This window comes from Netta rufina (genome assembly GCF_964035555.1).
Source record: "Netta rufina genome assembly, chromosome: 1".
In the NCBI taxonomy this organism is placed as follows: domain Eukaryota; kingdom Metazoa; phylum Chordata; class Aves; order Anseriformes; family Anatidae; genus Netta; species Netta rufina.
The window spans coordinates 204884265-204911834 of record NC_140123.1 but is presented as its reverse complement, the minus strand read 5'-3'; the positions used below and the strand labels follow the sequence as shown (position 1 = coordinate 204911834).

At 45.3% G+C, this 27570-nt stretch overlaps 1 protein-coding gene across 1 annotated transcript in view; it reads right to left on the bottom strand.

Annotated features, from left to right (window-relative positions):
* The window catches only part of EXOC4 (exocyst complex component 4), a 367902-nt gene that overhangs the window by 41197 nt on the left and 299135 nt on the right, over positions 1-27570 (bottom strand). The window contains exons 12-14 of the mRNA XM_084306374.1: positions 24477-24613; positions 16724-16879; positions 6477-6655 (exon numbers count right to left, since the gene is read on the bottom strand). Of these exons, the coding sequence (XP_084162500.1) occupies positions 6477-6655; positions 16724-16879; positions 24477-24613 (472 nt within the window). The remainder of the gene's footprint in view (positions 1-6476; positions 6656-16723; positions 16880-24476; positions 24614-27570) is intronic.

Below are 27570 nucleotides of genomic sequence, written 5' to 3'. Positions count from 1 at the left end.
CCCTGATTTTCATTTGTGCTGAGACCCCTTTGCACCACTCCGTCAGCAGAAAGGGGCCTTAAAGTGTAAATTACAGCTCCTTTCCCCTGGCAGAGTGGTATAAAGGGGCTCTGCCATCAATTTTAAAAGACATCGCTTTCTCAAGTGTTGCGGGACGCTTTCTGTGAGCTATCAAAGCCTATTTCAGGACGAGGAGGCACGCTGAGCCAGGCAAAGGGGAGGCTGACCTCTCGGGTGCAAAGTGCTCCAGGATAGTCTTGATCCTATAATGGCCTTCACTAACCTTTTCAAAGTATTTTGAGATCTATGGCTGGAAAATGCAATGCAAATGCTCAGTATTATCATTAACAAGAGCCAGCCAGCGACAGAAATCTGCGGGATTTGGTAAAAAGCTGTTGCACAACCCATTTTTCTGCCCCCTGCTTTTGAACGAAACCATGGCTGCTGCAAGTCTGGAGGGTGAAATGCTGCCCTGCCCATCCACAGAAGTGGCGATGGCATTTTCCACATGTTGCCTTTTGATTTTGGGGTGAAATCACCCCTACATGGGTGAAAAACAACCTGTTTAGGAAGCATCTGCAATAAGGAAGCAAAGAGGCTGAATGCCTTTGTAGGCACCTTAGAAGGGCCAAATTCTCTCCTTGCCAACCCTGCAATGCCCCTACACAAATCCCCTCATTTTGTAACACCCTAAAACCCAAGTGGCAGACCAAACTACGTCCTGACAGCTTCCTAACCAGACCCAGCTGCCAGGCAAGAGCCATGGCAAACCAACGATTCCTAAACTTTATTATTGATGTCCTCGTTGCGATTTTACTTCTAAGCATTTCTGCCATTGAATCTGGCTGGCACATAAACCCACAAAAGACTGGAGCCCTGAGTTTGGAAACCAGGGGATGGCAGTGCAACGTGGCAGTGGGAATTTCAGGAAAACTGAATAAGGCAATAAGAAACTCCACGTGACCTTTCTGTACGTTGTAAGGCACAATTTCAATTAGGGTGGATGTAAAAATAAATATATTAAAAAAAAAAAAAAGAATCCAACGGAAAGGATTTCCTGAGGAGGAACAGGAGACATTTATCTACCAATCTGCATATTGGCATGTGCATCATTTTGACGTATTGACAGCACTTAAACACTGCTTTTGCTGTCACAGGGTGCGATGGATGGCAGAGGGGCTGGGTGGGAGGTGGGAGGCAGCATCCTGCCCGGAGCTGTGAATCCGCATCCCCCAAATACAGCTCGTGTAAAACAAGGGGAGAACTGCAAAGCCACGTCCTTCCGACTGCCTGTGCAAACCCCATCCGGAAAGGGAGCGTGGCATTTCCCCATCTCTCATTAAACCCGCGTGCAGCTGGCTTAACCAACCAGAGTAATTAGCTCCGTGTCTAATGCAAATCGTCGCAGCGGAGACCTGGCTCTGCCAGCAAACAATTGCAATTTATGTCTGGGAAGAAACAGCTTCGCCTTGTTGGCTTTGCTGTGGCTCAGCTCTGCGGACAGCAGCAGGGTTTGGATGTCCCGGTGATGGAGCCAGCTCTTAAAGGTCTCCTGTGCATCCCCCCTAGCACCAGGGTGCTTCCCCCATAGATGGGCTGCAGGCGTTAATTCCGAATTTGTACTCACGTTTGCCCTTGATTTATGTAGGGTTCACTTTCTAGTTTCTGCCACTGTAGACAAATGGTCAGCCTGAAGTCTATTTGAAGCCAGGGTTGTGCAGAAGATTTTGACTCTTTGCTTTTTAAGGAAGCTTTGCTTCTGTGCCAACTTTTGAAGGGCAACAGGAGACAAAGAGGAGCTGGGATTGAAAACCAAGAGCTTTGACGTAATCATTGGTTTAGATTTGTTGTTAAAAACAGTATGTCTTAAGTCCCTCACGCTTTTGAAGCTTTTTTGCTAAGAAAAAGGATAAATGTGCATGCATGTGTGTGGTTTTCAAATACAGCAAGATTCTCGCTTAATTGCATAAATCCAGGACCTGGGATGCTACAAAAAAAACAACAAACTTCACAGAATAAAAACACTCAAGACTTTTTTTTTTTCCCATTTCTGGCTTCATTTCAACACATTCCTGGCCCAGCTTTTCCTCTTGTGATGCTCTTTGCTGGACCTCCCTACTTTGAATGAACACGGAGTTGCAGGATCCATTTCTAAGCAAACTTAATTTGTAGATTAAGGACATGACTGGAGGAGATGTCTTTCTGGAGACTACTGCTGGAGTCCTGTTTTTCTAGCTCAATCTGCTAAGGTACTAAAATTGTATTAAAAACATTCTTCATTAAGGATCAGAAACAGAAAGCACACACAGAACTTGAACACAACACACTGACCAACCTTTGGGTGGATGCAAGAGAATCTGTTTATCTGTAAGTATTTGCAGGCACATTGTACACGTGCAAAGACTTTACTTCCAATAAGCCATCTAGAAGAGAAAGATGATCTTGTTTCGTGTAAGCTCAGGAAGAAAGTCATCTTAAAACCAGTGTTTAAGGCAGCCGGTCGGTACCTGCTGACTACAGGCATCTGAAGTCACAAGATGCCAAGAGCCAGCTGAATGTGAAAGGATAGCTGCAGCTCCACTGGCTAATGGCTAATCTTTTATCTTCCTACCTGCACACAGCAGGCAACCACCTTAAAAATGTAAAGATGGGCTCAACTTCATCATGCATAATAATTCACTCTTTGTAAAATATTCACAGGGCTTCAGAAGGCTGAAGCTCCCCGAAGAGAAAATGTTGAGGGTTTGTTGTATCTGCCCAGGGCAAGGCGGAGAAGCAGGAGAGGAAATGGGGAGGAAACCCGACTTCCATTTTCACATAAAACCGACTCCAAATTGACGTGACTTCCTCAGTTAAATTCATCCACTTCCAGCAACTTTAATCCTTAAATTGTTATTGTTAAAAAAAAAAAAAAAAAGAAGTTTGTATTCCCTCAAAAGACAAGAGAAAAAGAAAATGACTTTGTCATATCTGACTGGTTCAGAAAATATAAAATCCAATTCTGAAGCAGTGCAGATAAGGGAAGAGCAATGGAAGAGCCATCAGCTTAGCAAACACTAAATAATGAAGAATGCAGAGACTGCCCAGCATGATAAAACACTCTATTAGCAAGACTGTTTTTAAATGAGTGATAATTGTGGCACATCCACAGCGAAAGGTTATTGAATTTTTATCTGTAGTAAGGGGCCTTTTGACAGCCGAACCAAAAAGCCACAGATGTATAGCACCCTTTTTAGGATTTCCCCAAACACTTCCACACCCGACCAGCTCTGCCTTGTGGTTTCTGAATATTTGCAGCTATGGCCATAAATTGCCAAGGAAGCTTTGCTGGGAAAGCTACCAGCTTTCTACAAGGAAGGAAAATGGGGCTACTACTACCGTGTTATGGACTTTGGGATTATGGTTCTTCTGGTCCTGGTCACTCACTGAGGGCTTTGATGATGCCCTGAATGGGGCTGAGATTTAACCTCACATTGTTGGGACAGAAAAGACTGTGCAGATGACTAACAGCCTGTCAACTCGGGTATAACAAACCACAGATTCCAGTTGTATTGAACTGAAATACCTGGGTTTCACGTGGGTATGCCTTAAAATCGAAGTTACTGATGCCGAAATGATGAAGCTGGCTCCACTTATGGCAACCCGAGTCTGAATGTGGTGAGCTTCAGTGAGTGGCAGAAAACTCCTTCATTTAGCTTTACTTTGGGTCATTTTATTTCCCTCCCTCCCTCTCCCCTCACTCTCATTAATATGCCGTGGCTTGCAGCAATCAGATTCTCAGAAATTCAGATGATCAAACCAGCCCAGAAAAGAACAGAGTAACTCGCATGACAGCCGAGTGTTACGGCATTAACATTGTATGAACCTTGGAAACAATAGCTGGTTTGCCTTTTTCCTCCTCCTGCTCAGTCCAGGTGGGACGAAAAGAAAAATCTCATCTCGTTTTTCCTCTGTTCTTTATTCTTTATATGCTTCCCCCGGAGAATCGCACTCCCCTGTATATCAGTGGAGCTGGCTGGGTTTGTAAATACCTCTGACTTCCACCACCTCTGCTCCACAGCATCACTTTTTACTTCTCCCATACAGACTGCAGTCAGCTCTATTGACGTTTCATTTACGAGAAATACTCCACCAGGTTTCATTTATAACCAGGAGGTCAACAGCCTCTATCATTTTCTAACGCGGCTCCTTCTTCCTCCTGTTTCAGATATTCCTGGCATTTGTGTACAGACATTTTAGCGCATTGGTATGAAGTTATTACAAAGGAAGATGAATTTTTATTGTCAGGAGGATGCTGACAAGTAAAGTATTACACTTTATACTTTTATTTTTATTCACTGCTGCATTGTAACGTCCTCTCAGAAGCTTGAAAGTCATGCTCATGCCCTTTTATGTTTGGAAAACATTGATTTTTGAAAAAAATTGAGTTTCAACTAGAACTGAAATTATGAATGATGTTTTTATTTCTAACAACTTTGACTGTTGGAGCGTAACTCCTCAGCCCCCAAAACTCCTCTGGTTACTAAAGTTCTGGGAATAAGTATTTGCCTATTGAATTTTAATAGCGTTTTCCATTGGGTTTTACTTTCTTTTTTCTTTTTTTTTCTTTTTTTAAATTTTAATCTTGTAAAGTACACACCGTGAGAGCCCAGCAGTTCTTCTTGTCACTCAGGTATCCTCCAGAGCTCACAGTAAGGGTTATAGAAATATTAAAGCTACCCGTGGTATTTTACATCTTTAATTGTTTGCTGATTGTATAATCTTAATTATCCTACTGGAGCCCAACAAATGGATCAGGGACAGTTGGATCAAAGAGTTCAGAGGTCGCTCTCTAGAGCAGATATAAGCCTTAAGAAGGACTGACCCTCACTCACCCAGATGATGCTGCTGCTCTCCTACACAGTCAAATAAAGCCTGATACTATTAAAGAGAAGCTGTGTTGTCAAGGGGCAACTATTTTAACTGAGATGTAGCACTAAGACTTTTCCAATTTAGCACCAGCAAATTTCCTCCATCGCTTCCCCAGAAAACAGGGCAGAAGTGATTTTTCGATGCAAAATCCACCCAGAAGCTGAGAAGATGTGGTTGCCCCCAGCCCTCCTGCTCTTAAAAATGCACGGCCACGTCGCTGGGGTCAGTTTCAGATTCAGGACAACTATTGGGAATGTGAGGTGCAAATCCCTGGCCCTATGAAAAGCTCAGCTCTGTGCCAGCTGAGTTAATAAAAGCAGAGGTGCTAAGAGATGCAAGGAGATGGCACACATTTACACGTGCATTGTCTAATTCTTTACGGCACCTGTTGCTGGCCACATAAGCAAAACTTTCTGAAAGTGGTAAGCCTAAAAGGATGTGGTATTGGTATGGTTTCGGTGTCCTTCTCTTATCTAAGTCTGTTGTAAGCAATCGGAGCACAGCTGGGAGAGTGCACTGCTGGAGGGCTGATGAGCCACTGATTTTAAAGGATGGAGAAGAGCAATAATCACACTTAGCTGCATGCCGTGGACTGCCTTGCTGCTGCTATGCAACGTGACAGAGGCAGCCAGCAGGTCAAAGAAACCACCTTTGGTATGCCACGCGTTATGATCTGTTGACGTTCACTGTGTTGAGGCACCTGGCGACGTGCAAACAGCAGCCCTGTCATGTTGCAACTGGCCTATTATTCTTAAAAAGCATTTTGCATGATTAAAACAGCTTAATATGTTTTAGTAGAAAGGCTTCAAGGCTTCAGTCAGGCAGCAGAGGAGCTGTGGACTCTTTGTGCCAAGCTCTGCTTCTGGGGCACAGCCACAGCCCTCCTCTGAACATGACCCTGGGCAGACAACACCAACGACAATGATAAAAGGAGAAGCAACACTAATCACGTCTCCAGCACTTTCCAGACAGAAAAAATCACTGTTCTCAGGGGAGAGGAGTGAAAGCTGGAGCACAGAGAAGTGAAACAATCTCACAAAGGTAGTGCGGGTGATCCCTGACAGTCAGGAGCAGAAGCGGTGTCTCCAGGCTCTCCCATCTCTGCCCTCCTTGCACCTCGGTTCACCAAGGGCTGCCTCTGCAGGCTGAGCATCAGCGCCCCAGTGACACGCACGTTAGGGCATTCCTCATTAAGAGCTGCTCAGTTTCTCCGCTGAATTTATAATACCTATATTTTTAAATATTCAGGGACCGAGCAACGCTTTAAAGAAAGCAAAACCCGTCTCAGCATGGATACCTGCTCCTGTGGAGTGTCATTAGCAGGGACTGCTGAAAAGCTCGAGCCTTGAAAGACCCAGCAGAGCTTCTGCTGGAAGTGATGCCCTTGGCACCATCGCACCGTGCCCCCCACCACAGCCCGAGCAGATGTCACACCACGGCGTTCACTGGGAAGAAAGAGATGGAGCTGCTTTGCTTTCTGCTCTCCTCTGACAGAAACCCTTTGAAACCAAGAAGAAAAGCCCACGCCTGCTCCAGTTGCATAATTATATTGGTTTCCATCTTACTCTGGGTGGCTGAGAGGCTGGAGAAGGCTGCCTTGGTGCGACCTGCTAACCACTCCAGGCTCTCGTGCATGTTGGCCAAGGCCTTCAGGTCGCTGACGTCCCGCAGGATCTCCTGTTGGGGGATGAGCTTGTCTCCCAGGTTGCCGATGAGAACTTCGGACTCTTTGCCGAAAGCAGCCCTGAAATGCAAAAACGAAGCCAGCCTCAGAAATAGAGCACAGGGCCAGCAAGGGGGAGATGAAGAAGGTCAAACCACCCAGAGCAGAACTGCTCCAGGGCAGGATTTTGAGCTGGTTGTCTCGTGGAGTTTTGAAAATCTCATCAAAGTGAATAAAATATGCTGCAGTTCATGACACGACTATCTCTGCGATTTTTTTTTTTCTATCATTCCCCCTGCATTTACAATCTCAGCATTTCATTTCATTCCCACAGTTACAAACCTGATCCCAGTCAATCCCCACAGCCCTTTCCCCCACCATTTACACCCTTCCCAGGCGTGCAGCTGCTTTCCGTGTCTCCTTGGGGTATGTACAGATATGCAGTACTTTTAATCTTCCCTTGTAAATCATCTCTTTCAATCTCTGAAGCAAATTTGTTTATACATGCATCACAAGAAATCTCATGTGAAACTTGAGGGCTTATCACAACAGACAAATAAATGATTTTGCACATTAGCCCGTGCGTTATTTCGCTTATAGATAGCACCTGGTGAGAAATGATGACCAAGATAAACGTGCTTACCCCATAAAAATGAAAAATCTCTTTCAAGGAGTGTAAATGCTCCCTCCAGTCTCACGCTCCATCTTTTGCATTGAGATTTAACTTTCCCAATCCTCATGTCCACGAAGAGCTCGTTTGGTAAACTCTTTGCATGGCAAATACCCCCAAATGGTTTTGCAGGTAGGAGATGGTAGGTAGGTAGGATGGCTTTTTGAGTACCATTAGGACAGAGAAAATCACCCAACGGTCCCTACGTCTGATTACAATAACTCCTGGATGAAGCCAAGTGCATTTTATTGAAAGACTCCAAGCGACGGCACATTTACCATGGTCCTCGGTACCCTGTTCCCATCATTAGTTGCTCTTTTTGTTACGCATTTGCATTCCACTTTCATTCAACTTTGCAAACCTCCACTTCCTGTCATTAGCTCTTTTATGAACTTACAATGAGGAATCACGCTGCTGAGCATAATAACTGCAACGAACTGCAGCAAAATAATCCCATCAGTGGCGTTTTACACACTATCTAAGCAGCTTTATTGCCAGCATCTCGCTAGATTTGTGGGACTTCACTGTCACTTGAGAAAAGAAAAAAAAAAAAGAACAACGCTGAAATGGTTTTAAATTGCTCGATGGAAGTCATGAAAGGCAAAAAAAAAAATAGTCTTCATTAAAAAAAATCTCTTTGAGGATTTTCTTCATCTTGACAATACAAACTTTGTTGCCTTAGGCTGTATCCTGGGTGCCATGGTTTGAGAGGAGCAACCTTACCTCGTGGTCGTGTTTGAAGCTCAGCCTCAGGAGCATCTCCAGCTCCATGGAACAGGGCAGTGGCAGTTCAGCTGGCCTCCCTCTTCACTAGTTGGGGCTAATTTTGATCTGTTCTGGCTACTGGAAATAGCTGAAGTCCTTTCTGCACTTCAGGAAAGGCCTTAGCAAACTTCCCTGCTTGGGCACTTGTAAGATATTAAGAAAAGGAAAGAAAATATTTAAGAAAATACTAAGAAAAGTTTCTTTATTAAGAAACTTAATAAAGCTGGACTTGATGATCTTGAGGTCTCTTCCAACCTAGAAATTCTGTGATTCTGTGATTCTGTGAAAAGGCTCCAGGCAAAGGCATCCTGAGTGACTGCTGCGAAGCCCAACCCAAGGCTGAACTGCGTGGCCAAGCTCATAGCCAGGCTTAAGCATTTTTTCTGCTGTAATTCATTATCATTCATTCAAGCAAAATGTGCTATTGGCTTCTGCAGTGGCCACTAAACAGCTCATTTAGTTCTGCCCACCTACAGACACCCAGATACTCTCTTCTGCTCCTGGGGAGTAGAAGACATGTCAAAGATACGCTTTTTCCACCCAAACTGAACCATTTCTCTTGATTTCCACGGTCAAATCCCACTGGCAACTGCATTAATCGCCCTGAAAAGTGAAGCAAGGAAACATTTGGTGGATTTCTACCTTCGCTAACATGGCTTTCCAATACAAAATGCAGCAGAGAAAGCACTTGGTTGTGAGTCACCATCCGAGAGCTGTGAAATGCGGAGTCACGAGCGCGCCGCTGCCCACAGCCGCGATTACAAGTTGGGTTGGAGCACGGGGACGGCTCTGCTGCCTTCCCACACGCCGAAAAAGGTTTTGGCACTGCTTTGGGTGGATGCCTGGCCATGAATAATACAGTGCTTGCCGTCAGGCTGCAATCTATATAACACAAAGCAGGGTGTATTTCCTATTTTAACTCCCCTACAAATCAGGTTTTCTAGGGAAAGCGATACTCTAAAACGCTGTTTGCGACAAATGCAATTCTGACAGTCTCAAACGACAACAAGTTTGTGCCAAAAGGACAGAAAAAAGAAATAATATATTTTTAAATACACATCCTTGACTGCAGAAACCTCAACTCCCTCTTTTGCACGACCATCTATACCGGAGACAACCTTCAGCAAGTAACTCTCTTTCAAAAGACGACTTTAAGGGGTTCTCGTGAATTGCAAGAATTTAACTTGAAGCCTGCTGTTAGCAAACGCCTCCCTGAAGAAAACTGTTGCTGTTCCGGATGCATGCTTGAGTGACTACTCACTATGTGTTGCTTTATTAAATTTGCAAATTTGCAAGGCTAAACATTTAAGGGTAAGGATATGACAAAACCAAATCATCTGAATATCCAACCTTAACTCTGCATATTAGGATAGCATCTTCAGCCCTTTGATTCCCGTATGGTTTTTCAGCTGTACTTCATGTTTTTCTGGTCACTTTTATACCTGTAAGTGTCTATCTAAGACAGAACTAGAACCCATGGACTCATCTGTAACCACTTTACGCATATAATTTACAAGTTTTTGATGGCTCAGTGGGTACCTTTGGTTTGAATTACGATGATTTTGAAAACCCGGATCCCACCCTACCTTAACTACAAAGCTTCCTTTGGATTTTGCCAAAGCTTTCCAAAAGACAAAAAAAAAAAAAATCCTTCAGATTTTGTTGAGCACTCAAGGATGAAATTTTGAGCTGTGGAGATGACGTATTTCAGAAAGCAAGAAACCCACACAACCGAGTGGTTCATGATGGAGTGTTTTATGGAACTGGAAGAAAAGGCAAGGCTCCACGCTCCTGCAGGTGATTCAGGTATGTACATACTGATGCTCAAGGTTGATGTTGGTTAATTGGTTAATATTACATATCAACTACACCGTGAATGAAGAAAATTCAAGCACATTACTTCGCTGTCCAGCTGCTCCTTTGTCAGAGCCCACTCTTCGTTATAACTGTATTTGATGCTGGTGCCACAACACTTCATCACCTTTTGGTCGCAGTTCCCATGGGATTTATACGTGCTTCAATAGGGTTCACTCTTAAATCTCTGCTTTGTCAGACAAGGCCAGCTGCGCCAGCTATGTCCTTGGATTAACAAAGCACTTCATTTTGTTTCCCTTTGTTAAGCCATCCATTTCTCTCTATTTTTTTTTTTTTCCAGCACAGTGACCAGCAACGTTATCAGCACCAGATCCGTTCTGTTCCCGTGGATACTGTTTGGGATGCACAGCGCATCCTTGGTACCAGCAGGGATGGGGAGAAGTCGGGGTCCTGGTTTCCAAGAGGGATCTTCTGCAGACAGTTTGGCTTCCCCCTCCTCTCCTCCAGAAAGCAGGAGCACAGCTGATGCATTTTGGGGATGAGTTGCTGATAAAATTAAACAACCTATTGAGCTAAACTGACTGGAAACACAGGGACTGATGGCAATAGATGAGACTTCCCCTCATCTCTATTTCATGCGAGGATGGGAAACTCGTACACCAGGGCAGAAAGGCCAGGGAAGAGCATATGGGATAAATGAGGATGACCTGGGCTACATTTAAGGCCCTCTGCCCGTGCCAGAGCAGGGCTGAAAAGCAGCCAAGTGTCCGCATCAGTACTGCAGAATGAGGAAGGAGGTCTCAGAGGTACCCTTGGCAGCAGCTTTATGCTCGCTTACTGCTCCTCTCCTTTTTCTCTGCCAAGAAATTAGCTTCAATTATCCCTTCTGCAAATAAGGCCGAGGACACAGCTCACTGGGAGGGATTGTGGAGCTGCAGGAGTTGGGAGGACAGCAAAAGATCCTCCTAGGAGTCCCTCCAGGGACACAATGACCCGATGAGGACCTCCTGTTCTTTCTCACACCCTCCAGAGCACAGACCTCAGAGGGATCCTTTCCCCTGAGCACCGGCTTGCAGAGGAGAAGCAACAAAATGGATTTAAACCACAGCTGAAAGCAGCAGGCAGAGCTGTGCCTGTATGGGAAACATCCTCAAATTATCTGTTGAGCTGCGAACAGGACAAAGATAATTTGTTTTCTATCCCTGCATTTTAGCCAGAGAGTCAGCTTGGGGATTGTGCTTAAAAACTGTAGATAAGGAACTACACAGGCAGACAGATTTCCCCTGAACCAAATCAAAGAAATCCCTATTATGTTCTTATTTATAAAGAAAGAGAGAAAGAAGTGGTTTGTTTCTTCATCTCGCACCAGAATTTGTTCAACACTCATCAAGAAATTGCGCGAGCACCAAAACAAATAAACCCACGTGGGCTTTCCCTGCGGAAAGGAAGCCCTCGGAAATGATTCGCTGCTGCAAGAACAATAAAACCCAGCCCAGTGTTTCTACAGAAGCTGTGGTTTCACTCCTTTCAAAGGTTCAGCACCTGAAGGTATTTTAAAAATTCAGCACGCGAGGACGTTTTTTCGCAGCGCATCCAAACAGCGTTGTAGCCATGATGAAAAGATGCCGCAGAGCATCCTCGGCGGATATAAATTCACGCTGCCAACCTACGGTGCTCCGTTTTAAAGGACTGAAGCTCTAGCCCAGCCTCAAAACGACCCAGATTTGAGGTTCGCCGGGATTTGCAGAGCCTCAACAACAATTTGTGCATCTCTGTTAGGGACTGGAGTGATCGGTGCCAGCACTCCCAGGCAGCTCCAAATCTCTGCTGAGAGGTCGCAACACCGTCGAAAAGCAGACAGCGCTAATTGACAATTTGAAGCTGTAGCACCACGCGCCATCGTCTCGCTGAAATTTATTTGAATATTCTGGTCTTGTTAGGTTTGTATTATATAATTTATCACAGCAGACAGGGAAGTGTCTCGGAGTATATTGTGTAGCTCTAATGATGTGATTTAACGATATTAAATCTTGTTCAAGCAGGAGCTGGTGTTAAAGCTTTGTGAAGGAGCTGGAGCTCCCACGTCTCTGCTCTGCCTTCCCTCTCCATCCCTGCCACGCCGTGTAGGGGTACCCGGAAAGGGACCTTGGTAAAGCTGAGGTATATTTTAATATTTCAATAGATATTGCAATTTGTAGGATAAATCAATCTGAAGCTGGGAGATTCTTCCTGGATTCAGGTCTGGAACACACAGAACCCTCAACTGCCCCCTCCTCAAACTAATCAAAACCCCCAAAACCCAACCCAAATGTCCCCAAACTTCTTTGTCTTCATAAGACAAAGGGAAGATCCCATGAAGATCTAGGGGCTCACTTTATTTAATGCCTCTCACACAAAACTCCTGACAGCAACAGGATTTAGCATCAATTGTGTTCATGCTGAGGCCATTTGGTCATGTTTTTCTTAAGATCCAAGAAGAGATCTAGAAACTCATTTCATAGAAAGGAGCAGACTGTCATCAAATGGAAATGACTCACACCTACGGCACACCCAGATTCATCGTCCCAGTAGAGGAAAAATGTCTACAAAGTCTGCTGCCAATCTTCCAAGACCGTTCTTTCCCCCTTTAGAAGTGTTGTGAATACAATAAATAGAGCCTGGGAAGTTGGAGAGGGAGGCCTTTTATTCTTGATAGAGAAAGGAACAAGGAAAGAAAGACAGGAAAGCCAGGGCTGAAAATGGGAAGGAAATTAAATTTGAAAATGGGATTGAAAATGGGAAGGAAATTGAAAATGAGAGGTAAAGAAAGGGAAAATTCATCCATGAAACATCAGGGCTTCAGGCATCAAAAGGCAATACAAATAACGGAAAGCTCCAAATATAATGTGACAAAAAAAAAAACAAAACACATCAGACAGCAGGTGGAACAACCTAAGATCTAGCTTTTGACTAAAACCTTCACCGGTGCCTCCTGGCTGCCAGAGAGGTGGAAGAAGGGGAGAGCCCCCTACCCCAAGGCAGGACCTGAGCTCTGTGCCTCTCTTAGGCCTGACATTTTTGTCTTTTCCAACAGTGAAAGATCTCCAATGCAGTCCCAAATATGCAAGCAGGCTCCAGTTTAACACTGGAAGCACTGGCAGGGGATAGCAGTGCCTAAATCAAGAAAAGAGAAGAGATCCTATCAAGCAGGGATAGTGTAACTGTCCTGAGCAATACCATTTGGGAGAATTTGGTGAAGGATTTGCTGTTGCACAGGTATCCTTCCACACTGTTTGAATACACCCCTTCCTTTTGGTGCAGAGCGACTGAGGATGAGCATCTGCAGGTGAACGGGAGATGCAGCAGGCAGCTGGAGCACTCTGCAGGCAGGGTTATCCCCATTAGAAAAAGAAAAGCAGCGAAAAGAAAAGGCTTGTGGTACATGGAAACACTGAGAATGGGGTTTTTAGACAGTTACATCAGCTGTAGCCTGAGAATCTGATCCCAAGTTTGGTGTTCAGGAGCCTGCTGGAGTCAAAAGGTGAGAGGAAATGGAATCACTCCATCCTCCTCCTAACAGGGATTTGGCATCTCTGATCTGCAGCCATAATAATCTGCGTTGGGGGGTGATGTTTAGACCACCTTGGGGTTTCCAGGCAGATGTGTGGCCCCATGAATTGCCAACACAGCTTCCTCAGCTCCCCAGACACGTAACTCCCCTTGGGTGCAACATGTCCTCAGCCCCTGCCACCCCTTCTGCTGCAGAGTTGCACCGAAAACGAGGAGTTTCTGCTACAACTCAAGTGTGACCAGACCTGAAGCTCTTTTTACATTGCTTTCCGTCGTCAAAGGCAAACCTGGAAATGATACATCTCTGGGTTTTATCACCAACATATCTGATTCAGTAATGAACTGAAGGCTAACCTTTATAAAGCGATAAGGGCAGCATATTTCACACTCGCCCCAGTGCCAAATAGCCTTCAGAGCTTTAAAAACTAATTATACGAATGGAGGCATGACTTTTCTTTTCCTTTCTCCCCTTGCCAAGTTCCGAGCTACTATAATATGCTCAATCAGGTCCCTTTGTCTGGCCAACCACACCAGAATATTAATGGAGAGATTCTGCTAGTAGCTTACTCTGCCTTTTGACATCTATTCGCAAAAGAGATAGTGGCAGGTTAAGACAACAGAATCAATCACTGTCAACACAGATATGCATGAGGATTTTTTTTTTTCGCAAAGGCACTGCATTTGGATTCTTCCTTTTAATTAAACAAATGAGTTCCAGGAAACCTGAGGAGGCGGAGGAGAAGAAAGCAGTGCACTGATGGCTCCTCCTGCCACGATCCAAAAACTAGTGGCAAACTTTCAGGACCTATTTAATTCAGCAACGTTCATAACGGGATGCTGCCGAGTAGTTCGAGCCCTGCTGTCAGCCCTGTTTTTTGTCCAGACAGAACATGCTCCCTCGTTTCACCAAGCTTAAACCTTCCTTTCCAGCAAAAGGATGCTTAGTCCTGTCCCTGGTAGCTGAGGAGCTGGGTTGGTGAATGCAGGTGGGTTTCTACGTGTCAGTGTTTTCAGTAGATTGTATGACTCAAGTGAGAACGAAATGAGCTCTCCCAGGCTCTCTCATCACAGAGATGACCCTAACTGAGATATTAATTGGGCAAAACCCATTTCCCTTTGGCTCCGCAGCAGCCTTCAGGTAGTGATAGCTAAGGCAGAATTATTCCCAATTCTTCAGCAGTGCCAAGAGGGAGAGAAAGAAGCAACAGCGGCAAAGAAATCATGTTCCTTTGTATTAGGAGCAAGGCTGAAAAAAGTGTGCATAAGTGGAAAGAAGATGACAAAAAATTGGACAAGCAATTAATTTTATTTTTGAAGCTTTCGGGAGAGACCTATTCAACCATGCACAGATTCTTGAAGAAGTTTATAAGCCATGTCGCTTACCATCAATGGCTAAAACTGGCCCAGACCAATTATTATCATTTAAATTAATGCTACAGGAGCATTCAAACAGCACTCTGAGGAACTGGGGCTTAATATATGATGCTCTGTGCAAACAGATACTGAGAAAAGATCTTTGTTCTACCATCTAGGCTAAAAAAAAAAGGCAGAGTACAGGAGCTTTTCTCAGGGAATTCAATGTAGATGACCTAACAGGGCTTTCTATTCTAACATCTCTGATACAACTTCAAAAAAAAACTTCAATTAATGGATAGTAAAATGACAATATTGGAATAAAATGCACATTAGGAGCAAAATACTGGCACTGCTATCATCAGGCTGAGCTTGGCCATCAGATTTAGCCTGGCCAGGAATTTATGCTAGCAGGTTACACGCAGGTGGTAGTACCCAGCTCTGTATCCATGGGAGCTCTGTTGTCCCATGCTGATGGCTCAGAAATCACAGAAGGAGCCAGGAGGGCATCCCAGCACCCATCCATGCCAAGAAACAAAGGAGAAATCTAACGGCGAAGATGGAAGTTGGAACCAGATCCACAAATCTCAAAAAACAAACAAACAAACAAACAAAAACAAACAAACCAACACAAAGACCTCAAGGGCTTTGCAAATGATTCTGTGATTGTATGATTCTTCCAGTGTCACTGAAGACTTTTTAAAACACTGGCAATGCTGATTGCCATACCTACTGCAGTACCCACAGCAGTACAAGAGAGCATTTCTGTGACTAGATGTATTTTGTACTTTTTTCGTTCCTCTCTCTAGACTGCATCATCTTTATGTTATTGTGCTTGCAGTCAGTGAATAAGTAAAATGACAATCTGGGCAAATTAGACTTTAATTTTCAACAGCTTCACTTACTCCTACTGTTTTATAGCCAAATGCCAATCAAGGATGTGATGAATAGTGATGGGGATGTGTAGACAAGCTTTTTGACTCGCTGGAATGACAAAAAGGGCCCGTTTCTTCAGGATGAGCCAATGATTCAAAGACTAAGAGATTTACAGTGTGCAAGGAAAGGCAATCTGCCCGTGTACAGATTTCCACTTGCCTAAAAAGAAAAGGATGAAACAATCTTGTTTGGATACAGAAAGTTGCCTCTGCATGAATCCCCTCTGGAGCTACCACTGCTTTTCAAGACCGGTGAACTCTTGGCTCTCCTTAATAGCTGCTGGGCTCAGGGTGGAGGTGAAACACCACCGGGTCCCAGCTCAAACAGAGGGCAGCTGTGGTGACAACACCAGCTCTGGGAATCCCTGCCCAGCACAGTCAGTTGTCCCCACTCTTAGGTCACAGACTGGTGCTCTCTGCATTGCATGGGTCACCAGGGTAGCATCATCAAGCACCACGAGGATCTGCCTGAATTAAAAACAACCTTTTCATCCCTTCCCCAATCCCAGCCACTTTCCTCACTTGTTTCACAAGCACATTTCTTCAAAGAGCTGCGCCTGAACAAGCAGGATTAGTCAAGAAGTGCAGGAAAGCAGTAAGCTGGAGCTGCCACTGAAGCCTCCTTGCTGACCCGTGGCCTCCCTCTCTTCTGTTCCTGCTGCATCAGAGCAGAAGCTCCACTTTCTTCTTTCTCTTGAAGGATAAAGAGCTGCAGGATGGTTTAGCTATCAATCCATCATGAGACAGGCACTGATAAACAGAGCCCAGACACGTCTCCAAACCAGCACATTTCCCTAATGGTTTCTTGTTACCATCAGCAGAACAAAACACAGGCAACGTGCAGGAAATTCTCTGTTCCTCAAAGCTGGTGCTTCCACATAAAGGCATGTGGACTTAAATTTTATTACTCCACTCAAGGAAAAAAACACATCTCAAACTCTTCTCATACCTGGATACACAACAGCCATGCAAACACCGCAATTACTTTGTTTCCAGAACATTTTACCATTGTTGCCGCTGTCTTTAAAACCCTTTTACAACTTTGGCTATAAAATATGTTACCTTATAAAGTCTTCCTCCTCCTCTCTCTTGGGTCTCAGTTGCTTGGGCTGAGCCATGTTGCTCCAGTTGGGCAGAGATTTCAGGAGCCTGCTAATGTCGTCATCCTTAGCCCAGGAGGCGCTGATCACCAGCTTTTCGTCCGACTGCACGATGCTCCTGTGGGAAAGCAGCAGCAATCGCATCAGGGCAAAGCACTGAATCACAGAATCAGAGAATATCCCGAATTGGAAGGGACCCACAAGGATCATCGAGTCCAACTCCTGGCACCACACAGCTCTACCCCAAAATTCAGACCATGGGACTGAGAGCACAGTCCAAATGCTTCTTAAACTCCGACAGGCTTGGTGCTGTGACTACATCCCTGGGGAGCCTGTTCCAGTGTGTGACAACCCTCTCGGTGAAGAATTTCTTCCTGATGTCCAGCCTGAACCTCCCCTGTCACAGCTTGACACCATTCCCTTGAGTCTTATTGTTGGTCACTAAAGAGAAGAGATCGGCTCCTTCCCCTCCACTCCCCCTTGTGAGGAAGCTGTAGGCCGCCATGAGGCCTCCCCTCAGCCTCCTCTTCTCCAGGCTGAACAGGCCCAGTGCCCTCAGCTGCTCCTCATACGTCTTCCCCTCCGTGCCCTTCACCATCTTTGTAGCCCTTCTCTGGACACTCTCCAATAGTTTCGTGTCCTTATACAGCAAACTGTACTCTTCACGTGAATCTACACTTATTAATTAAAATCGCTGTCACATACAAATGTGCAAACCATGCAGTATTAAAGAATGGGTCCAAAAACTAATTCAGCAAATAGGTGGAAGGCACAGCAACACAAGTGGACGTGATACCTCTTCTTGCAGATAAATAGTGATAGGGCTAGAGGGAATGGCCTCAAGTTGTGCCAAGGGAGGTTCAGGTTGGAAATTACAAGATATTTCTTCTCAGAAAGAGCAGCCAGGCACTGGGACAGGTTGCGCAGGGAGGTGGTGGCATCACCGTCCCTGGGGGTGTTCAAGGAGAGATTAAATGTGATGCTTGGGGACATGGTTTAGTGGGTGACATTGGTGGTAGGGGGATGGTTGGACCAGATGGTCTTGGAGGGCTTTTCCAACCCTAATGTTTCTATGTTTCTATGACACAAATTCCTCTCAAGCTCACAACTCTTGATGCACTTTGATAGAGTCCCTCAAGGGATAAATGGCCATATTGTCCCCTCCTTTGAAAAATCACCCAACTTACCACCATTTATACAACCAGAGGAGGTCATCCTGCGCTATGAGAGCGAGGAGGCAGTTTCTCTACAGCTCATTTCTTCTCTGCAATCTCAACTGAGCCCGCCAGCCGCTGCTGATTGTGCTGTGCCTGCAGTGTGGAAACCTGCCCAGGCAGACCTGGGTGGAAGCCACCAGCTCACCGCACACCAGCTGGCCCCGCTTGGGGAGCAGGTCTGAAGCAAGGAAAGGAAACAAAGGGTCCCCAGTCTTCTCTCCGGCCATCCAAAACATCTGATAATAGTTTTCAGCTTAATCGTATGTACGTGTGAAATCGAATCAAAGATCACAGCATATTCCAATTATGAAGGTTTCCCCTGTTTAATATTTTTGGCAATGTAAGCGGTCTGAAATCCTCACCGGCAATTGCAGGAGACAAAAGGGATGCTCTGTGTGAAGGAGTCAATTAGCTGCCTATTTTTTGAGTTGGGATTGCTCATGAACAACCATGAGCACACACAGCATAGTGCTCTTCCATGCTTGCTATTTCACCAGCACACCAGTGAGCTGAGAATCCTCTCCCTCTCTTGGGTTTTCAGTAAACTGCAAGGATCTGGGAAGTGTTTTTCACCCTCTTAGAGAAGGCAAGTGGGAATTAGGGGTACTGGTGTTTCCTTCTACATCCTATCACCAGTTTCCTTCACTGGCAAGCCTCATGGTGACCAAGTGGACTGCTTCTCCAGCCCAAGAAGAAGCAGATGTTCCCTGCAGTGGGAAGCAGTGGGATTTTTGCCTTCTGTAATGGGACTATGGCAAACCCACTGAAAAAAACAGTAACTTGACAGATGAAGCAGCTGAAAAGACAAGGTCTCAGAAGTCCTGTTCCTACAGAGAAGCTTAGCTGCAGACTGACAATGCAATAAATAACTCCACCATACTCTAAGAGATGGATCTTCTTCTACTAAGGAAAAATACAGAAAACACCCTGGACCTGTGTTTGCCCACCACCCCTTGCTCAAGGCATCCAGAATTAATGCATCTTTGCTGTGCCCTACAACGGGAGGGGCTGACAAGGTGCTAACACTGGACTGATGTTTTTCTATTGCTGTCCCCCAGACGAACTGGCTTCTTCAAAGAAGGCAGAAACTTTGAGGATGGAAAAGACACAGAGATTCAGGGCTGGCTCTGTCAGCTGAGAGTCATTGGGTGCTGCAGTATGGATGTGTCTGTGCAGGCTCAACCCACGTCAGCTCAATCTGGACCTCACAGGGGCATTTATCAGGCTGCACACTTCTAAATGACACACATGATGGTCATAGGGTGGTCATGGGGTACACACATAGTCAGAGCTCACTGCCATTCAGGTGGTGATTTTGGGAAGGGTTGTACAATACAGACCCTGAAGGTTTCTGAAGGGTTACGTGGATTAACCAGTCTTGTTTCAAATCAACTGAAAGGCATGTTTTGTCAATAAATAGAAATAAAAGCAACAACACACTGAGTGTATGTGTTTGGAAAAGGAAAAGAGCGAAAATGGCATTGAGATCTGAGCCAACACTGATCTATCGTGAAACCGAGACGACTTCTTTTCCCACCAGCACGGAGCAACCTATCACTCCTTTCACCTGCCACCAAGAATACAACCTCTGCTCAGTAAGTACACAGGATTTGTGAAAATGAATTTGTCACATGCACTTAAATACGAATTTTCCTTATCTTTAAATTTCATGTTCAATCTGCCACAGACAGAGAAGAATGAATTCTGTTTTCAGCCACAGAAGACCTCGGCATCAAAATATCAATTTGGCCTTCTGCTGCTATTAGGAGCTCAGTGTTTTTCCATTTATGAAAAAAGGGCTCTGCTCAACACGCTGGAAAAAAAAAAACACATTCCACCAGAATCTCTGACATCTGAGCTGGAAAAACTGAATTTGATGATATTTGGCCATTTCTCCGCCAAGGCAGGACAACTGTTCCACTGAATATATTAGTCAGTGCTTTGTCCTTTCCAGATTTAAATGACTGAAGTAATAGACTCCTTCCCTTGGGAGTCTATTTCACAGACGAACAAATCTAACTCTTGGACAAAAAAAAAAATAAAAAAATCCCAATACTGTGCTCATGTTTTACTTTACTCAGTTTCGTCCCATTACTCCCTGTTATTTTCCCTTATAGCAGCCTCAGTACTCAGCCTCCATAGTCAATTATTTACAGTGGTATCGTAGCCCTTCAGATGTCTACGCATGAAAGTCATCTTTGGGAGTCTTCTGATGGAGTCAGAGGGCAGAGCTACCTCTCTGTTTTATGATCTTTAGCATCTGCTGTCCTCAAAAACCCTACTGCTTTTTGGAGTGGGTGTCAGGGGAGACAGGCACCCGTTTGGCTGCTATAGCAAGTTCCAGTCTGAGCTGGGTGCCCTTGCTTTTCTAGGGCAGTATTTTCCAAGAGCCTATCTCACACAATTCCTCACCTTTTGGTGATATTTTACTCATGGGACCATGAGCCACTGGAGACCTTGGCAGAGTTCTCCATTTAAATCAAACGGGTGCTTCTACTTTATCAGTGCTGGGACACTGTCACTTCCATGTGGGTCCCTCTGGATTATTTCCCTATTCTTTCCCACAGTTGTGACACCTCCTAATATTTATTGACAGGTTGGTTTTACTCCAACCACCCCCTCATTAAGAAGGATGGTAAACAAGGTGGAACAGACCCTGATCTCCGTTAGAAGCCCAGCTTTCACCATCAATTACAGACACCTTTTCCCCCCACCTTTTCTTTCTAACATCTCAGCCAGTTTTCTGCCTCCATAACTTCCTATCAATGTCAACCTAATTCGGGTCCTCGAGTCAATTATCACAAGGTAGGATGACATGTTTTAGTACAGCTCAGAGTACTTCCTTCCAAACAGCCCCTTTCTCCCAAAATCCTACACAATTACTCCTGCTGCCGTAATAGGGTTAGTCGCCGCTACCAGCGCCATAATCAGCTAATTAATTCACAGCTCAACGGGCCAAGGAAGATGCCATCTGTTTGTACCCAGCTTTCGGGATTGGGGAGGGAATAGGTGAACGATTTCACGGGTGATGGCACATGTGCAAGAGGCTTTGCCCCTCCACGGCTCAGTGGGTTTTATCCAGAAAACATCTGCTGGTGGGAATGGTCCCAGGTTGGCACCACTGACCCCTGAGCTGGGGGCTGAGTGATGGGGAACGTCTCCAGACACAGCTGGGGATCAAGGCTTTTCATTAGGAAAACATCTGTGGGCCACAGAAGCTAATTGCACTCTGTTCACTCTGTTGCCCTGTGCCAATGGTATTTGGGAATGATTTTTTCTCTTCCCAGGCCCGGGGGATTTTTCCATGCTGAGCTCTGCTCACATCGCTAAGAGTTTAAAAGAAGCATGCTCAGCATGTGCTGGGTACCTGGTGGCCTGAGGGAGACAGACCCCTGCCTGGAAAAGCTTCTAGAAACAAAAAGACACTTAGAAATCAAAAAGTTAACGTAAGAAGAAGAAGATGCCAGTAAGAAGTATTAAACTGTGTGGAAAGAGTGCGTCTTTGGAACTTGAGAAATCCCGTTGTGACTGCAGACCCTGGATGAATCCATCTGCTCCTCATTTCCTTATCTATTAAAATTTAGTTTTATTTTGGCTGGCTGGCTGGAAAGTAGGAACATTTTTTTTTCCCATGTTTGAAGAGATTTATCCTGTTTTACCCCACCTTGCTTCACAAACTCAGCTGAGACAGTTCAACCAGGAGGCTGGTCACCATAAGCTGTCTTCATAGCTGGTAGAGGCTGCTGCTCACCTCCAGACAGCTGAGCCATGTTTTAATTAACGTGATTCACTCTTTGGAGGTGTGCATCTCATTTTGCGGACTGGAGAGTCATTTTGGGGACCTAATTCAGACTCTTCAAACAGGTTGAAAAAAGCATGAGAAAATACTTGTTCAGTTGACATGGGAAAGAAAGATTGCTAAAAAGCAGGTGGACACACAGGACAGAGCCTAAGGTTGGACAACAAAATAACTTCAACATGAACTTCATTAGAAATGGGATAAATTGTTGGAGAAGGACACAGAAAGAGATTCATTTTAGATCTCAAAACAGCAAAGCTTTTCTGAGAAGGGTGCTGGCAAGAGGCTAAAAAGAAAGGCTAATCTTAGAGATAGCTACCTTGAATTGGTCAGATTTTATCCTATCCTTACAGTTCCTTGGGTGGCCTTTGAGTACCTCCCAAAGCCCAGTAAAAACGGTTTAACTACTCGTTTAACTCCTCAGTAGAACTGGTCTCAAAGAAATCTGTTGAAGAAGCAGCTAGATGTGGGATGGACAGACTTGGGATGACGCTGCTAACACAGCAGGAGGTTTTGTGGCTCTATCTCCCTTTTTTGCTTTCAATTTTTATCCCTGATTTCCCACTCCCCACCATAAAGTCATCAGAAAGCATAACTCACATTTGTAAACAGTTTGTGTTGAACTATCTTACACACACGTGATTTGCTGAAGACATCTCACCTAGCTCAGACAGAATACACTTCCGAAATTTGTCATCGATGAAAGCACAAGAAAACCTACAGTTGCTACTTATATAAATGCCCAATCCATTCACATCCAGCCCTGCTAGTTTTTGTGTTTGCTAGAAAACCAGAGCCAAGTGGAAATCAAACAAGAAAAATCTCAGCTCTGCACGCCTTAGCGCTGACGTCCTGATGGAGCTATCTGTGCTGTGAAGGACTCCGAGTGCAGCCGCCCTGCTTTGAGGAGCCTGTATCTGAATACATTTAATCCACGCTTGTTCCTATTCCCCTTCAGGCAGCATGCACATGGAGAAGGAACGAATGCCACATGCAAATCTTGCATAAACCATCTCCCTGGCTCCCCAAATTCTTGACATCTCAAGAGCAGACACACACTCCTTGCTCCAACAGCTTCGCCTGATCGTATCAGCATTCAGCTCTAAGGAGCGCGTCCTGATTTTAGGCGGCTGTAAACGGCCATTCCTCCACTAACTTTATTTATCAGCGTGAGGACACTCGAGATTTATCCATCCGAAGGAAAGCTGTGGTCTGTGCCGAGCCGTACCGACGCGAGGTCCCTGCAGAGGGCATGCTGACCCCGCGCATCGAACCGCTCGCCCAGGAGAGCGGGGTGGCTGCTGTACTCCTCCGAAATCATTTGAAATGTATATGGATTTCTATTTCAGTCAGTCATTTGCTAGCAGCAAAACTAGAACATTTCCTGTTTTTCCTCCTGCTGTAATCAGGATATTGCCAAATTAGGGCTGTCCTAATTACGCCTCAGCAGGTGCCAAAGCCAGGAATGGTATCAGGAAAGGAAGGAAGGAAGGGCCTGTAAATTCAAGCCAGAGAAATTATATCCATTGTCTGGCTGCAGTCAGTGAAGTTTCACATAAAACACGAGCCTTTTGGACAATGGCACACACACAGCTACCGATTTCCACGAGCGCTCGGACGCCGTTTAGCCCACATATGTGCTCACTGCTATTGTTGCTGTTATTAATAATAATAATGAGCCCGTACGCAGCCGCTCGCCAGATGAAGCTCCTTCTGAATGAAATCAGGCAATAGGAAATAATTTCTTAATGCTTTTGGTCAGAAAACACAAGGGGCTTTTTCAGCTTCCCCTGCTATCGCCAGCCTCAATTAGCTATTAAAGGAGATTATGTATAGCGGCTATTATAGCCCGCATTGCCACGGCATCTTTAGTGTCTTTCAATGCAAGTATTTATCCCCGCGGTGCGGGGCACGTCGCTGGCCCCCCTCTCCAGGGAGGGCCATTTTACAGATGGGCAGCTGAGATGTACAGAGAATAAGTTATTTAGCAATGGTTACCAAGGCAATCTGCGATAAAGTGCCCAAAGGACTCAAAGCCCGTGTCCGGAGGCTGAGTTTAGCTTCCACGCCATGGTTTGGGAAGCAGTCAGAGAGCCATCCCCCCAAAATGCTGATGAACAGCCCAGGACAGAGCATTTGATGGCCCCTCGAAAGAGTAAGTTTAAGGGAAGGTTTGGGGAAAGTGCCACAAAATCCGGTGTGTGTGTATTTAAACGGTGTGCTGGGGTTATGAATTCCAGCACTGTCATGAGATCTGAATACCACAATCTTGATATAATTAATTAAAATAAAATTGTGAATTTCCTGGGAGCAAAGAATGGAATGGACGAAATGGAAGGACCTGACTTGCTTTACAAGCAAGCAGTAGATATATAAAAGTGGTTAAGTCAAATATGATGCCTTATACTCCATCTCCAACCTGAGGACACCTTTTGCCCACTGAAGAGAAAAGCCGTGTGGTTTCTAAGCACTCTTCCACTCCCATCCATGTTTAAAAAGCCTAAACCACAGCGTGGTGTGCCAAAAGTCCCTGGGAAACCAAGACTCTTCCTACGGCAACGATCACGATTTCAGATTTTCCCCCCACCTATAAAAACCTATTTCTGAGTGTCCCAGCAAAGATATTTCCAGAAGTAGATCCTTTGTACTCATGTCAAGCAGCAAAACCACGAGGGCAGTACCTCCAATCCTGCCCATACCTGTAGGCGAGGGTGCAGGTGTCCTTGTACTCCTGGAGCTTCACGCACACCATGTTGAGGAACTGATCCGAATAGGCGCTCAGGTCATGCATCAGGTTCATCAGGTCTTGGACAGTCTTCTCCACGATCACCGTGCTCTGGAAGAGAAAGGCAAGCACGAGCGTGAATAGAGGTTAAACGGATATCTTAATTTCAGCTGCCTCGTGTTGTGCTAATTAGTGTCACAGATGCAACCGTACAGCTGATTCTCCCTGATGCCGAGCAGATGCTGGAACAGCCCGTGTCACCAAGTGATGGAAAGCAGAACGGAAGACGAAAAAGCAGAAACCAAGGGAGAGGGATGGCTTAGGGCTTTGAATATCAGGTCTGGGAGAGATTGGCTTTTTGAGCCAGTGGCTCAGGACCGGTGCAGTTCTCTGGGTCTTTTGTTCATCAGGTGAAGCCTCAAAGTTCAGACATGTGATTTTTAGAGGAATCAGGTACCTGCAGCCTCGCTGGGCTCTGCTTGGGCTTTCCAACACTGAGCCTTTCGGCCTGACCAGTAATTCTGGACTCCCGGATCGCAGACCATCCTAACAACCAGGGGGTTACACCCACGGCTCACATTTGCACGAACTGTACGTGCTGGGGACAAGCTTGCTGCTGAGGCTGAGGGTTAAGTAGCACCTTGCCATCCTTTTGTTATGACAAGCGGTGTTATTATGATCATGGGAACAACAGGGCAAAGCTGCAAACCGAAAATGCTCCTCCCCAGCCTATGGATGAGGCAGTTTTGACAGCCTGCAGAAGAAGGAGTGCATCTGATAGCATCCCGGATTTACAGCACCCTGTATGAATTTGGGGATTTCTGAGGCACCCCGAGGTGACCTGCCTGCTGTATTTGATTTTGTTTCTCTAAACAACCGAGAAGGAAGGTTATCAAAGTCCCAGAATGACACCTATTGTATTAATATCAGGCTCAGCAGAATGGAGGGCTGCTCCTGAGCTACGCACAAAGGCAAAGAAGGAGACTGAAGCATCTGGGAGCCGTGCTTCATTTGAGAAACTCTGGACTCCAGCTATACCGGGAGTACTCCAGGGACTTCCAGAGAGCTGCATCAAGGCTGATTTTAGCTTTTTCTCTGTATTAATCAGGCTGCGAAGAGGAGTTAGTGACTCAGTTGTTTGCAGAGCAAAATCTCATCAAAACCGAAATCACAGTCTCTGCAATATCCCCACAAGCCCAACTTCCTTCTCTGTATTGATTTCCAGATTAAAGCGCGGCAGCATCGCCCTGCTCCATAATCCTGCTCCTCCAGAGTTCCCCGTGAGTGACAGGAATTGATTCTGCTCTGCTACCTGGCCTTGATTTGGTAAAAAAAAAAAAAAAACATCTGCAGACCTCATCCTCAGTCAGAGCACGGATTATTCCTTAGCATGAGGGCAGCGGGGGGGGGTTAAATGAAGGCTTAGTCACCAACCGTGCCGTGCCTGAGATGTCCTTGGCTCTCCACTGCACTTGGAGGAGGGAACTCCTCTTCGGTCACCCTCATATTGCATTAACTTGCTCCTAAGCAAACCATTGACCTTTCATATCACAACTAGCAACACTTCGGGATTGTTTTGTCCAAGCAAAAATGTATTTTGGCACAGCCACCTCTCAGATGTTTGTGTCTATGCTGCTTCTCCTGTTACTACGATTAGCTGTGCTTTAAAACAAATTCAATCCCACCCTGGACTGGATGCCCATGGGTCAGGCCAACCAACCCTAAACGATTTGCAACCTGGGGTCATCACGAGCAAATGAACTGGACAAGAACCCAGTCCAAGAGAGACCTGGGCGTACTAGAAAGATCCCACCAAGATGCTGAAGGGCCTGGAGGACTTCTGCCACGAGGAAGGGCTGAGAGAGCTGGAGAAGAGGAGGTTCTGGGGGGGTCTTATCCATGTTCATAAATACTTGAAGGGAGGTCCACAGGGCAGATGGACCCAGAGGTGCCTCCACCCCCACTGGTTGGCCACCAGTGTGCTGGGACACTGAGCTGACCCCAGCGAGGGTAAGAGAAGCCTTTTAAGAATTCACCCAAATCTCACTAAAATGAGACATTGATCTGGCTCCTTTCCCTTGAGAGGAAACCCTAAACCATGTAGGTTGGGTTGGGAAGTGAGGTGTGAAAATTACGTGTTAATTTGGGGGAAGTAGATCAATCGGATCCACTAGGGCATAATTACACCTTCAGTGCAAGGGGGTTCTGTAAAAGGAACTCACTTTGCACCAAAATAGCTTTAAATGTGCTCCCACAGCCACGTTTGTCTCTCAGCAGAGGACAAGGTGGCTCTCTGACCTGCTTACTAACGTCACAAGAAATCTCTGACTGCACACGTGGGAAATAAAGAATTTGCCTTGTCGGTCCAAATCCAACCGTCTCCTTCTGGGGCTGATCTTGACCCTTTTCTGTGGGGCAGTTACGTAGGGAAATTGCACAGGGAAGAAGAAAACCCCAAAGTTCCTATCTTGTGTAGCAACCTGGAAACCAAAAGCAACGATTTGCCTCTTTGTGTGGATAATCATTTCATTTTCCACTGGTATTTTACTGGTGAGAGACAGGTGGGCTTTTTGGAGACCCATCCCATTACCTGCTCTCTATTAGGGGAAGGATCCATCCTTCCTCGTGTCCTCCTATCGCAGTGAACTTCATGCCTGAGACACGCAATCACATGAAGAGGAATCAAAGCTGCTCTCAACCTGCCCCATTTCTATTTCATTTCATAACTCAATATGCGAGAAAACAACTTAAAAACCCAAAGACCATACGTTAAAAGGGAGGCTACTGCTGGTTTCCACAGAGCTTCTCCCACTTACTTTCTCCTCTCTACAACAACATTAAAATCAGAGCTAAGCTCCTGTCAATATCTTGATTTTAGAAGAAGGTCTTTTGATTTAATGAGAATACTAAGCTACTTGCATGTCTTAAAAAAAAAAAAAAAGGACAATTACCATATGAAAGAAGGCTGTACTAGATACATATAGGCTATTTTTTCTCTAACATTTTAACCTTTTCCAAAGCAATCCTGACACATCTGCATGTGTCCCTGGGGATGCTGTGTATTAGGA